The following is a 14,993-nucleotide window of genomic DNA, read 5'->3' as shown; positions in this document are numbered from 1 at the left end:
TTTCTATGTATGCAAAAGGCCTATTTCTCTCAAATGTTGTTGACAGATTTGTCTAAATCTGTGTTCGTGAGCACTTCACCTTTGCCGAGATAATCCATCCAACCTTACAGGTGTGGCATATCAAGGTTCTGATTAGACAGCATGAATATTGCACAGGTGTGCCGTAGGGTGGCCACAATAAAAGGTCACTCTGAAATGTGCAGTTTTGCTTTATTGGGGGGGTCTGGGTGGGCCAAATGTTTATTTGTTCATGTAATTATGTTCATTCTGTGCCTCTGCCAGAGATTAATGTTTGTTCATCATTTTTTTAAGTCTTTTTCTTCTATGTTCTCATAGTTTTGTTGCTTTTTGATGGAGTTCAAAATATCTGTGAAATCTTGTTTGAAATAAACAACTTTGTTCTATTTGTAGTAATTTTGTGAATTTTTAAAATTTCAAATGTTCATTTAAATTAATTTGTGTCTTTTATTCCTCTTTTTAGTCTTTTTGTTGCTCTTTTCAATAGTTTTGTTGTATTCTGTTCTGGTTTTATTGATTTATTGATTCATTTACTTGGGTCTTATTTTCAATAATTTTGTGCTGTAATTTAGGATTTCTTTTCAGTTGATTTTTTAAAAAATATTTCCATGACATTGTCCTCATTTGCATCTTTCTGATCATCTGATCAGTGTTTTTGTTAATTCGCATGGTTTTGTGTGTTGTTTTTTTTTTTTTTTTTTACAATTTTATTGTTTCAAATAATTTTGAGATAATTTATCTTTTTGAGGTTGTTTTTAATACTTTAGGTTCCAAATATCTTCCTGAATACTTGTCTTTTTATTAAACACTTCTTTAACAACAAAAACACAGTAAATAAACAAATTAGATTGAATTAAAATAAACCGAAACAAACAAATGACTTGAAGATATTATCACAAAACAAACAAAACAGCAACAGAACAAGTGCTTCATAGTGCCTGTAAACATGAATTAATCAATCAATCCAGAGATTATAGGTTCAGACACAGGCCAGCGCCTCTCTTTATCCCTACAGAGTACTTCTGCTCAGTTGGAGTAAGTGCCCTTGAAGCGAATAGTACAGCTTAGTAGTGAGCAAGTACAGGTGGGGAGGTTAGTTGAGATTTAAGCCAGCGGACTGTGGCAGAGCATGCAGGAGACCAAGTCTAGGGTGCATCTTGCTTCAGAAGGGCACGCAGCGGTGCAGTATTGTCAGAGTATTGGGGAAGGAAGCGCAAGTAATACACTGTCATCCCCAGAAATGATGATAGGTGCGCCGGGCAGGAGGGTTCAGGCAGGTGAAATAGCCCTGGACAAGGGGGGCTGAAAACAGTGTAAATAAAGTAAGCGGTCCGTTTACCTTCCAGACATTCGATTTTCGTTTTGATGTCGGAGAACGAAAAACCGGAAACCATGCGGTTTTCGGTTTTCGATTTGATATCGGCAGGTTTCCAGAGAACCTGCTGCCTTGTGCCTCTGTAGCAGCAGACTGGTAGGATGCAGAGAAAGGTTTATCCCTGACCAGGGTCTCAGGCTTTAGAGTCGAACCTTTCATGACCGATGAGGTGAGACAACAGGCTGGAAGACGATTTTCAGAGGCTTGTGGGGACATCAATCCTCTGTTTGATGGCATTGCCAATGACAATCCTACGCCCTTCCTGGAGGCTCTGCAACACCTTATTCAGCAGTGAATAAAAAAACTAAGTAAAAAGGGCAACACCCGATTTGAACTAAATATCCATTGTCAACGAGAGAATTTGTCAACATATTTAACCAATGCCTGGGATATGAAATAAATATGAATTTTTTCCATACTATTTCAAAAAACATTCATTTATTGTTGATTGGTTCAACAGTAAACTGCAACAGCAGGATCAAAGTGCATGTAAAGATAAGTCAAAATTTAACAATGTGCAACAGCAGGATAAACTACATAATAAACATCAAAATTGATTGCAACAGCAGGAAAATATACATAAAGAACATCAAAATCGACTGCAACAGCAGGAAAAAACTACACAATAAATATTTAACTTTCAAAAATACATAATCAAATGAATTTCATGAACTCCATAGCAGCATCCAGACCCTTCACGGCATGGATGCTGCTGTTGAAGTCGGGGCTTCTGCACTTTAAAGGAGACATATCATGCTTTTAAATCCTTCCTTTTTACATATAAATCATACAGTTGTGGTCTATACAACGCGAAACTGCAATGCTTGGGTCTGAATTCCTCATTATTAGAGCTCCACAGGCCCCTTTTCAACCCCTTTTCTGATGTGCTTCTGAGAGCAACTCGTTTTGGGGCGGTCTCTTCAAATGCAAATGAGACACTTCATACCCCTCCTCCTCTCCAGGTTGCAGAGGTGACACTCGGTTCAACGTCACCCTGTTCGGCCATCTTTGTAGTTTGATAGAACAGATACAATTATCTAGCGGCGCACAAACTTTATATTCACACATTATTTACAAAATGTCAACAACGGAAGATTTGTCCATCCAGCCATACATGTTGGAGCCAGAGTCGGACCCGGCGGAGCGAGATGAAAATGACGATGATGCACCTACAGAACAACGTCTTCATATGGATGTAACGCAATGGTGTGTTACTATATTTACACTAACTTCTCCATCCATGCCCACTACTACAATACTGCCTGTATTACAACGACTATTTAACACAGAAGTTACATTATAATCTAAAACGAGCACACAGCGCTAACATATGAAGACGGTGCAACTGCTAATGCTAACAAAACAATGACAGGGACGTCTTATCATCACACTTTTTAGCGTTATATACAGCTTACCGAAGTGCTCTGTTCGTCGTCTCCATAGATAGAAGGAACTGACCGCTCAATCAGACGAAGTCTTTCGGCAAATCCTTCTTTATACTGGCGGAGGTTGCTGAAGCAGTCGTCCTTAAAGTGATTCGCGCACACAAAAATGACCTTACCCACAGATGTGGGTACATTTCTGTGAAAAATAAAACTCAACCAGGCACTTCGAAAAGGTTCTGATGCTGGGAGACGGTGTAACGAAGCTTGTGGGTTACTACATCCAACAACCGAACATTTCGACTTATCCTCTCGTAACTTCGGTTGGACTACAAAATCGCAGCGAGAAACAAAAATGGCGGATTGCTCGAAATGTCGATGTCCTAATTTGGCAGTTCCGCTGAGAATACTGTGACGTCATTGTTCAAAAAACGTAATAGAGAATAGAAAAATCGAAACCGATCGCAAAATATGACCAAAACAGAATATAAAGATATCAACGGAGCACCTGAAGAGACTACTTTGAACTTTTCTGTACTTCTAAACACTCTAAATATACAACAAAATGCATTTAAGGGCTAAAAAAGTGGATTTAGCATGATATGTCCCCTTTAAGTAGTGGTCTGCAGTGAGGAGCCACTGCCTCACACAGGCTCCACAGCCCACCAGTGAGCTGCAGCACTTGGCGAATGTGGGCTCCACCATGATAGCTGCAAGGTTTGAGATAAAAAAATCGTCAATCAGAAAAATCACATTTGAACAGTTTATTAGAGGCACTGCAAACCAAGTTCACAGAAGGATACTTAAGCTACATATCTTCTACATCCCTTTACACACCATCCAGGTGAAAGCCTCTTTGGTTGGCTGTACATCTGCCTTCGTCACCTTCTGCTTGGCCATCTCAGACAGCTGATTAATGCTGTCTGAGATGCCTTGGAGGCTCTCAGCAGCTTTCTGGGTGGCAGTCTGAGCACTGTCACCCAGATCACATTGCACCAATTAAGAACCGTTTCCTGCAGGTGGTGAGTCCCTGAGAAGGTGGCACCCAGCGTGGGACATGAACCCACTACCTTGAGACTGAGTCTCAGGCTCTACCAACTGAGATAGCTGGGGGGGGGGGGGGGGGGGGGGTGTAAAAATCAACTAATTAAAAATAAATAGGAGCTTATTAAATGAATTGATAAATGAAATAAAATAAAAGTAAAAATAAAAAGTAAGTAAAATAATCAACTAATTAAAAGCTAAATTATAGATGTGGGTTTTGAGCCTGCTTTTAAAAACACCAACAGTCTCTGCAGCCCCGAGTCCCCCCCCTGCAGGCTGTTCCACAAACGTGGGCCATTGTGACAGAACAAGGCCTCACCATAGGTCCTGGTCCTGACACTAGGAACCCTTAACAGGCCGGCGCCAGAGGACCAGAGGGCTCATGTTGTAAAAGTAGGTTGGAAAGATAAGAAGGCCCAAGACATTTAAGACATTTAAAAACTAAAACTAAAACCTTAAAATCAATCCTGAAAACAACCAGGCAGGTAGTGACTTTAAAACAGGTGTAATGTGGTCCTGTCTTCTGGTCTTCGTCAGCACTCGTGCTGCTGAATGCTGGAGCAGCTGAAGGCTGCTGATAGTTTTCTGGGGAAGACAAGAGAGCAGGGCATTGCAATAATCTAAGCCACTGGAGATGAAAGTGTCCCTGGCTAGCTCAGTTGGTAGCGCATGAGACATGCAGTCTTAAGGTAGTGGGTTCATGTCCCACGCTGAGCGCCACCTTCCTGTGGGCTCACCACCCAGAGGAAGATTCTTAATCTGTCCAATGTGATCTGGGTGACAGTGCTCAGACTGCCACCCCTGGAAATGGATAAGTGGGAGAAAATGGATGGATGGATGGAGATAAAAGCATGCATTAGCACCTACTACTGGCCAGAGAGAGAAATAGCCAGAAAACTCTGGCTATGTTCTTTAAGAGATAAAATCCTGTTTTTGTTACATTCTTAATATGGGGAATCAAATCCAGCTCAGAGAACACCCAGATTTTTAACACACTGCACAGTTTTCCAGTCCTGCAGTGATTGTAAAAGCCTCTCTCTCTGATCTTCAGGACGTTTAACTAAAACCTCAGTTTTGTCCTTGTTGAGCTGGAGGAAGTTCTCTGCCATCCATGACTTTAAATCTAAAATACAATTAAAAAGGGCCTGTGTCATCAGGAGACATGGCAATGTACAACTGTGTATCATCAGCATAGCTGTGAAAGCTGATGCCATGTCTCCTGATGACATCCCCAAGCGGCAACATATAAATATTAAAAAGTGTTGCACCTAAAATTGAACCTTGGGGAACTCCACACTTGATTTTATGGGTTCTTGAGGAACAAGTATACTTACATAAAATCGACGATCAGAGAGATAGGAGGTAAACCAGTTAAGAACAGTGCTGGAGAGTCCCACCAGGGCTTGAAGTCTATTTAACAAAATGTGGTGATTTACAGGGCTAAGAAGCTTTCCGTCCTGGTTCTACTAGATCTGAGTGTCCATATTACACCTAATGTCATTAACAGTCTTTACTAAGACTGTCTCGGTACCGTGGTTCATCCTAAAACCAGACTGATTTCTGTCTAAGATATCGATTCTATTTAAAAAGTCCTTTAATAGGATTAAAACCAGTTTTTCTGAAATTTTGCTTAAAAATGGTAAGTTGGATACTGGTCGGTAGTTATCAAAGTGTCCGGGTCGAAATGACTCCTCTTCAGAACGGGATTCACCACCGCCGTTTCAAAAGCAGCAGGGAAAAGACCCATCTATAGAGAGTAATTCATGATGTTAAGAATCTCAAACTCAAAGAACCCAGAGAGTGTTTTAAAAAACGGTGTGGGGCTCGGGTCTAAAAGGCAGGTTGTGGGGTTAACTAGGGAGAAACTTGGGGGAAAGTCTCTCGGCGTCAACAAGGGCAAAACTCTCTAGTGTCTCCTCTGGTAAAGACCATGATTCAGAAGCCTTCAAAGTAATTTGTTGAGATAAACAAACAGTTCTTATAGCATCAATTTTACTCCTGAAGTGGTCTGCAAAGTCCTCACTTAAAACGTCTGTTAAAATCCTGGAGGATATTAAAATCTGTATTAATTAAAAGGTCATTGGTGGAAAAGAGAAATCTGGGATTGTTTTTATTATCTGGAATAAGTTTAGAAAAATTTGTAGTTCTTGATTGTTTGACTCTACTATTGTAGATTTTGAGTTGCTCTCAGACGATTTGATGATGTTCATCTAGTTTCCCTCCATTTCCTTTCTGCACTCCTGCATTGCCTCTTTAGTCTTTTAGTTTCCTTGTTTCTCCACAGAGGCAGAAGTTTGTTTTTAATGATTTTTGTTTTTAGTGGGGCCACTGAATTTAGGCTTGTGATCAGTTTACTATTAAAATCATTTTCAATAAAATCACAGGACGCAGGCAAAAGTTGTCTAAAATTTGCAGCCACTTCAGAATTAAGATATCTTAGTAAGATAGTAAGATAATGCTTTTACATGCTTTTTAATGCTAATGCTAGGCTAGTTAGCTTAGCATGTGAGATAAGACCTGATTCCAAGTCAGGGACACCTGGGGAGTAACCTGTGTGATTTTCAGGTAGATAACAGGTACTAGTCTAGCATGCTAACAAAGTTTGTTCAATTGAGGTGATATTTGGGGGGGTGGCCTAAAGGAGGGGCTAGGTTTACGGATTGATAGCTAAATCGCCGGGGCCCGCCCATTTTTGACCCCACCCTAGGATTAGGATTACAGGACCAAATCTATCTGAAAGTGACTTGCTTTGCTTTATCTAAACACCACCCCACCATCCACGCCCACTATAGTCGATCCTTATCTCTGGAAACCAGAACAATTAGGGTTAGGGTTGGGGTTAGGTGGTGGCCTATATGCCAGGAGCTACATTAGACTTTAGTTGGCTTTCAAAATAAAAGCCCCCCACATTTTTTCGAAATAAAAGTCCTTTTTTGTTAAAACCTTCAAAATGTATATTTGATCATTGTTCAAAGGGGCCAGAGGCCATGATTGGGCCGGAGTCCAGAGTGCAAGGTCCCAATCAAGGCTGCTTGCAACTTTAATTTCTTTTGGATTGTTGACGATATTTTTATTGTTTCTATAATCAATTCATTTCCAAATTTCCAACAGCTTCTTTCGCATTGACCTGGTTAGAAATGGTACTGATTCCAATGGCACATTAGGACAGGCCCTTTGCTCCATTTCTACCCATGTCGTATCTTTATCCATAATATTAAGTTCTAAGTTTGGCTGCCCAATAATAGTTCCTGAGAGCTGGTAAATTTAGCCCTCCTTTATTTTGAGGGGCTAACAGTGATTTGTATTTATTTATAGCCTTTTTGTTTTACCATAGAAATGTTGCCAATTTTTGTCCAGTCTTTTAAAGGTGCAGGCATGGATTTTAACTGGAAATGACTGGAAAAGAAACAACAGTCTTGACAGGACATTCATTCTCAATGTTTCAACCCTCCCAATGAGAGACCAGGGTAAAATCGACCATCTATCCAGATCTTTTTTAATTTCCTTTATCAGTTTTCTATAGTTTGCCTCATATAGCTGTGAGACATAAAAGGCCTTTTACGAACAATGCTAAACATATCCACGCTATCTATCTGTTTCCTGGGTTAACTTATCCAGACACGCGCGATCCTGATCACCGTTACTACGAAGCAGGTTATCAACTCACTGGTTCACATGAAAGGGGCGGAGTTTGTGTTGGAATATTAATTCAACACTGCAACGACACGAGTAGTTATACGTTCCATAAATTCATGTTTCTGCAGTTCTGTCAGGTATGATCATTAACCTCATTATTACAGATTAACCCTGGTGAACAAGTCAAGAACAAAAACATCCTTCAAAGCCTCAGTGACCAGCATTTATTTTATCATGTCAAAAAGATCGCTCTGAATTAATTTCTCATTTCTGCTTTGCTGCAGCTCAGTGCTGAACCCGCTCACCAATCACCATCATTTAAGAATGGGCGGGTCATTTTTTAAGAGACCAGATTGGTCAGGAGGCGGAGCTCTGACCACTTATTGAGAACATATCCTGCTCCGGGGCAGGTTAGACATATAGTGTAAGTTACCGGGGTGATTTATCCTGGTGAGAAGTGAATGAATGTCGTAGTACGAAAAAGCCAGGGTAAATCCATGAAGTTATCTGGATAAGAGAAAATCCAGCGTCGTAGTACAGCCCTCTGGAGTAATAATAATACCCAGGTATCCAAACCCTTTCTCAGTTCATTTAGGCCCTGTTTACACGACAACGTTTCACGTGACAACACCTAATCTGCAAAAAAAAAAAAGGAGCGTGTTTACACTGCAGCAGCGGACACAGAGACAACGATGTAGTTAGTATGCCGCACCACTGGAGGGCGCTGTTGCTTGATTTAGTAATGAAACTACACAGACGTGTGCACACTATAAACGTGAAGAAAATGGAGAGAACCTGACATCCGCATGGACAGATGACACATCGGATGCTATCAGGGGAGTGTCTCAACTATTAAACTACTGATCTGGACGATAAAACTAGAATATGGACCGCGGGTCGTACCACTACAGGTCTTCCATGTTTGTTTACAACTGAATGAGCAGGAGGGAGGGGGAGAGATGTGCATGCGCAGTAACAGGCTCTGTAGCCTCCAGCAGTCTCCGCAGGAGGGATTTGCGCCGGGAAAGAATCTCTCCACCTTGAGAGCCAGATTAAAAACTTTGCTGATACAGTGCATCCGCACACTGGTGCCGTGTAAACGGACCCCCCAAAAGTGAAGAAAGATTTGCGGATACATTAGAATTCGTTGTCGTGTAAACGGGCCTTAAACATAACCTTTTCTTTTCGCTCTGCTGGACATTTACCTGAGATCATCATAGCAATTGATTTGTATTCATTAGTCAGATATCCTGAAATATTTCCATATACTCTGAGATTCTCTCAGTGGGCTGGATCATTCAAAAGTATTAAAAAATCTTCTGCAAATGCTGATATTATGTGTTCCACTCCTGCTTCATCTTTTAATCCCAGTATTTGATTGTTCTGTCTTATTGATATAAAATTGTAGGGAAACCCAGAAGCTGATAGCGTCTGGTATAAAAAGCTCCATTTCACCCCATAGAAGGCCCTCTGTGCATCAAGGTCTGAGGATTGTATTTTGTACTCGATATATTTAATATTCTTCTAATGTTGTTTAGTCCCTGGCTTCCAGGAATGAATCCACTTGTTTGTATTTTTGTTCATATTAGTGTTTTTGGCTGATTGCTTCAGTCTGTCTGTCTTTGACATTGTTTGTGTTTTTTGTTTACATTTAGGCATATATACATTTTGTTTATATTGGTGTTTCTTTCAGTGTTAATTTTGACAACAAATTCTGATTTAGTTTTAGTCTTAGTCTTTTTAATAACATGCCATTTACTTTTAGTCTTAGTTTAGTCATCTGAAACCTTTTTAGTCTTAGTCTAATTTAGTCGAGAGTTTTAGTCGACTAAATCCACAGTGGGCTTACTCGTCTAAGTGTTTCTCCACAATATAACTCTTAAACTGTTTACTTTCTTTCAGTTTAAACTTTTCTCTGCTGCTTACAGTCATTGTCCTCTAGAGGGCAGCAGCATCCCATCAATGCCTGCAGACCTTGAGAAAACCCTGCAGATCATTACAGAGTCCTCTTATGTGATCTGATGTGATCCGTATTACAGCCTCACGTGTAGATAAAGTGTCGCAAGATCTTTTCTGTGAAGGAAACAAAACAAACAAAATGAATTAAACTGAATGAAACCAGTTCTAATGAGGCTCCATAAAGACACAATGTTGCTTCAGTCTGGTATTGATTAGGACGCTTCACTTGGGACACAATGTTACAGTTAAACTACTGTCCTCCTCTTCTTCCTCCTCCTTCTGCCTCCTCTTCCTCCTCCTCCTCCTGCTTCACACAGCAAAGTAAGTTGTCCACTAAAGTCCTTAGTTTTTACTCTCTCTTCATATCTTTCTTAATTTATCATGCTTTTCCTTTGATTTAAGGCTATTGTGCCCCATTCTTGTGATTATTTATGTTAAATTTGCAGTTCTGTACGTCTGTTTTTGTCAGTCTGGACTCACTCTGCAGCCTTTTGCAGTCTTTCACATCATCCATCCAATAGAGGTGAGGAATCGATCATGACAAGGAAACATCAAAAAAATTGACAGAATATAATATTTATTATCTAAAATGAGAGAAAATGACAGCTGTAAAGTCTAGAAACGGCCACTCATCTCATGCAGTACCACTGTGTACCACCAGGTAGGGCAGTCAGTCATTGTGCTGCTTCCAGTAAAAATACAAACTCTGAAATGAGCAAGAAACACTCCAGGAAAAGTGTTTTTATCTAAGATCGAATCTTTCAAATCATCAAATTGTCCTGATTAGATCTTCTTTTTCTGTATCAGGAAGATAAAATTCTACAATGACTGAAGCTTGCCATTGGAGATGATTAGGGTCCGAGCACCGGCAGTTCACAGGTTATTTGCCAGCCCGAACGGATGCTTTTTTGAGGGCCTGAAATACATAACTTTTTGTGGAACTTTCTACAGTCGTTAGGTCTGGCGAAAATGTTGATAATTTGGGGGCGCTACATATGTGACTTGCTGAAATGGCTAAACGCCGCCACCTGCAAAATTGGAGTAAGGTAGCCCCAGAATCTCGTTTCACCAAGAGCTACCAAAATCAACACACATATGTAACAGGCCAAGACTTCAAACTCAACAGAAAGTCGAATATTTGGAAGAAAATGACAGATTTTGATGAATTTTTTCCCAAATTTAAAAATTTTCCAGAGCGAACTCGTCCCAGGGGGAAACTCTAATCTTCTTCTACTCGAGCTCTTTTGATGGAAAAGGAGTTGAAGAGCAAAAGTTATCAAAATCTCTCGCAAAAGTTTGAGGGCGTGACCGTGACCACCATCAAACAAGAAGTGCAGGGCAAATCGGCGAAACGTGGTCAGATCAGCCTGAAATTTGACACATTGAATCAGAGTCCAGCCCTGATCACAACCGCATGATGACTCTCGGTCGTAACGCCAGTTGAAGGTGTGGCAATGGTCCAGAACGCCATGGAACAGGAAGTGCAATGTAAATACACTGAACATGATCAGATTGACCTCAAACTTGATATGCTGCATCAGAGTCCGGCCATCATCACAACCATACAACAATTATGACCATGAGCCAGCCACCTGCTGAAAACAGGAAGTGGGGTGTACATGCTTGGATCTAGCTCTAACTTCACACGTTGCTTGAGATTCCACATCTGATCACAGTCAAAAGACAGCAACAACCATTGGGCAAAACACATCTGCATTAGCACACACACTAATTAGCACATGGACTTACATTAGCATATACGCTCATTAGCATACATGTTATCATTTGCATACACGCAAATTAACTTAGTTCTAACATTAGCGTATCATTAGCATACACACTTAGCATACGGGTAGCATGAGAGACCAGATCTGATGACTGTCAAGAGACAACCATTGGGCTGAAACTTTACACGTTGCATTAGACCATTAACGTCCACACCCGACCACAGCATGAAGACGGTTATATCGATCAGGCACAGCACCACCTGCTGGTAACAGAAAGTGGGGAAACCTCCACAAAACCTCACATGCAACACATTCACAGGACCTTTTCAACGCTGCTTGCAGCTTTAATTTATTTATGTGTCTTTTGTCGTCTTTCTGCATGTCTCTGGTCTCTCTAAGTGACAGGTGAATCATCACCATGTTAATCACCTGACCTGATTCGAACGGGCACCTCTCAGTTTGAACCCAACTTCTTGCGACCTTTGACCTCGCTCTGTCTCTGCTGCACACCACCCAGCTGATTGGAGGGAGTCGTACACAGACTGACTTGCTGACCATCACCCCCCTCCCGGATGAGTAAACACAGACAGACGTCACACCGCCTCGCTATCAGGCTGCAGTTTGATCAGCGTGTGTCGGCTAATCCGGCCCGACTGCTCCCGGAGAGATGACCAGGCACATCTGAGGAATGCAGGGGGGAGGTCAGAGTGCAGAAAGCCCTCTGCAGGACGTCTTATTCATGTTTATTAGCTGCAGAGATGCTTCAGTGTCTACAAACCTCAGAGGGAACCATCATACAGAGGATAAACATTTTCAAGTGAAAGCGGAAAACTTTCTTAGCATTTTAGTTGTAAGTTCACACGACAGCAGCGCTCCTTGTACCGAATGAGAGCGTTGCATGCACCACAATAATCTGGACACGTTAAGGCTCAAATACAATGTAAATTTTGGCTGTAGGAGGTGAAAGATTGGATTGCGGGAGAATCGTTAGTAAAATGGCCGTGGTTTAATCGGTGGCTGTAACTTCGCGCCGTGGGCAAGGTTTATTGGATGGCCGAGTTGGTGCTTTAAGCCTGTGATCAATACTAGATAGTGTCAGATATTTGGTGCGATCGTAGCAGCTGCTGAGACCTGCAGCCTGCACAAAGCAAACAGTTTTGTTTACACGGAGTGTGTTTCGTTGGAAAATCAAAGAGCACTACAGTAGATACTAATGTAAAAATGATAGTAGATGCTAAAAGATGCTAACAAGTACATAATTCAAGCTCCCGCTGCAACTCTGGGTTGTCAATTCTCTCTGAGTCACGACCGTGCCCATATTCTCCTCCTTCTCTGTTTTGGGGATTTCTTTCCAAACACATAAATGCCACAATGCTGAGGCTCCGTTCATGTGACCATTTCAGACGCGATCAGTCATGGTGATTATGCAATACGCGATTATTAGCCCTGCACCCACCCACCGACTGCGATTCAGTGTGTGTTCGTACAGTCTGCAGATATGATTATTTACATTCAGCTCTTGCACACTGAGAGGCTATGACGACTAAAGATTTTTAAAATCGCACAGTGTGGTGAAGCCTTTAGGTTAAGTATGGTACTCGTTCTAACCACTCACAAGGCTGTATGTGTGGAGCTCTTCTGTGTTGAAGAATAAATGGCAAGCAGGCCAAAGATTACTCTGTCTCTGTGTACCCCTTATTCCAGGGGTTCTCAATTCCGGGCCTCGAGGGCCAGTGTCCTGCATGTTTTAGGTTTCTCCCAGTTGCAACACAGCTGAATCCAATAAGGGGCTCATTACTTGGCTTTTTTACAAGCTAGACGATGACATCAACATCAGATCGAGGTGTGCTGAAGCTGGGAGACAGCAAAAACGTGCAGGACAGCGGCCCTCGAGGCCCGGAATTGAGAACCCCTGCCTGAAAACACAACTTTTTGAAAACTGTCATCGAGGAAACGGGGGAAAACACTCTCTGTTCTCAAGGAACAAGATCTGCAACTACAGTGTGAAGTTTTGTCCTATTATTTAAAAATGTGTTCATTTAAAGAAATAAATAGGTGGGTTTTTTTGTACTTTTGAAAGTTCAAGTAGCTACACTGCTTTCCTGCTCAGTTTCTGCAGGAGAAAGACTCACTATTAGAACATATTCACACCACCTTGTGGCAGAAACCTGCATTACAAGGCAGGATAGAACTTACGCTGAGCCCCTTCAGACCTGGAGTTAACAAGCATTTCAGCTGATCCAATCACATGTCGAGTCCTCACGCAGACTGTTTATACTTGTCCGTATCATGTGTTTCGGGCTAACCACTTGAGATCGGATTGTATTACTACCTCTATGTCATTTCCGCTAAATGGCCCGGTGCTCAGTTATGAGCTGGATGGTATCCTCTGCCCAGGGTGCTAGGTGTCTCTGCAGACCTTTAGGCAAGGACGTCCATTTTCTTTCCCAGAGTTTCTTTAGACATTTTGAAAGTTTTAAAGACTGAAACTCATTCTCGTAAACGAAAACACTGCATACAATACATCAATCAATTCGTTTATTAATCCCAGAAGCAAATTCTTCACAGTGTTGCTCCACACGGAATAGAATATAATGAAATAATAGAAAATTACAAGTAAATCAAGTAAAAATGTAAAATCAATATGTACAATAAACATGGAAGAATAGAAATTAGTGGAGTGAAGGTTGAAATTGAGAACTGAAAGAAGACTACAGAAGGTAGAATTAGAGACGTTTTAATGGGTTATGATTTGATTTATATTTCCTTGTGATGCGGCTTAATTGATGTCTCGCGCTTATGAATGACACCTCGTGAGACCATTCAGCAGGGCTGGTAAACCACTAAGCCCCGCCCCTTGTTCAGCCCGGAGAGGAAGGGGTTAATCAACCCCCCGCCTCCACACACACACACACACACACGCACCCCGGCCACGCGCTCCCTGGGAGGAGACCCGAACGAAGTGTGTGTGAGAGAGAGAGAGAGAGAGAGAGAGAGAGAGAGAGAGAGAGAGAGAGAGAGAGAGAGAGAGAGAGAGTGTGTGAGCAGCGGCGAGGCTCTGCAGCCCTGAGTTCGCTTATCTCCTCTTGTCCGTCCGTCGCCCGGCCAGAAGGACAAGCGAGGATGTCGAGGGCGGGGAGCGGCAGCGAGGGTCAGCGCGCTGGATCGATGCTCCTGTCGGTGATCAAGTAGACGCAGGCGCCGCTTCCACGGCTCGTCCCTCGGCTCGTTGCCAGCATGAGGAAACCCAAAGTGATCCGGATGGTTTTCGCCCTCAGCCTCGGAGGCTTCGTCATGGTCATATTCTATGTCAACAGCCTGAAGCCCGGTGAGCAGAAACCAATCGATCACATCCAATGATCCTGTTTGATATGCTGCTCTGTGTTCGCACACCTCTGGAAGCTTCTCATATCATTCAGTCCAGATCAGCCACACAAGGAACCTTTGTCTCAGTCCTTTACATGCGCCTTTACAAAAGACGCTCATTTCGATTCATTTCCATGGATTTAAGGAGCCAACATTTCTTCCTAACCAACCACAATGTGGCCGTCTTTGAATTACAACTTCAACTCCCAGGCAGTGCAGGTGTGTATTTGTATAAATAACAACAATTATATGAGAGACTTTGATGGCCCACTATAGTTTCCTAGAGCCAAAATGTACCCTTGCATTTCTTATAAACGTTTTTTTCCTTTTAAACTTTCATGTAGTCCAGCTGTAAATTTGTAAAACTCAAATCTGTTATGTAGTAGTGCTTATATGGAGGCATTATTGTAGCAAAACTATTTGTCAATGGTATGGAGAGTCTGTCTCTATTTCAATCTGTCTGTCCAAAGTGAGAGTTGTCAGTGT

General features: G+C 41.9%; 1 protein-coding gene across 1 annotated transcript in view; it reads left to right on the top strand.

Annotated features, from left to right (window-relative positions):
- The first annotated feature begins 14,123 nt into the window (after positions 1-14,123).
- Positions 14,124-14,993, top strand: part of LOC308109118 (carbohydrate sulfotransferase 11-like) — a 43,066-nt gene continuing 42,196 nt past the window's right edge. The window contains exon 1 of the mRNA XM_080462493.1: positions 14,124-14,469. Within this exon, the coding sequence (XP_080318619.1) occupies positions 14,379-14,469 (91 nt within the window). The 5' untranslated portion in view covers positions 14,124-14,378. The remainder of the gene's footprint in view (positions 14,470-14,993) is intronic.

Source organism: Lipophrys pholis (genome assembly GCF_963383615.2).
Source record: "Lipophrys pholis genome assembly, chromosome: 4".
Classification (NCBI taxonomy): domain Eukaryota; kingdom Metazoa; phylum Chordata; class Actinopteri; order Blenniiformes; family Blenniidae; genus Lipophrys; species Lipophrys pholis.
This window is presented reverse-complemented; position numbering and strand designations above follow the sequence as displayed.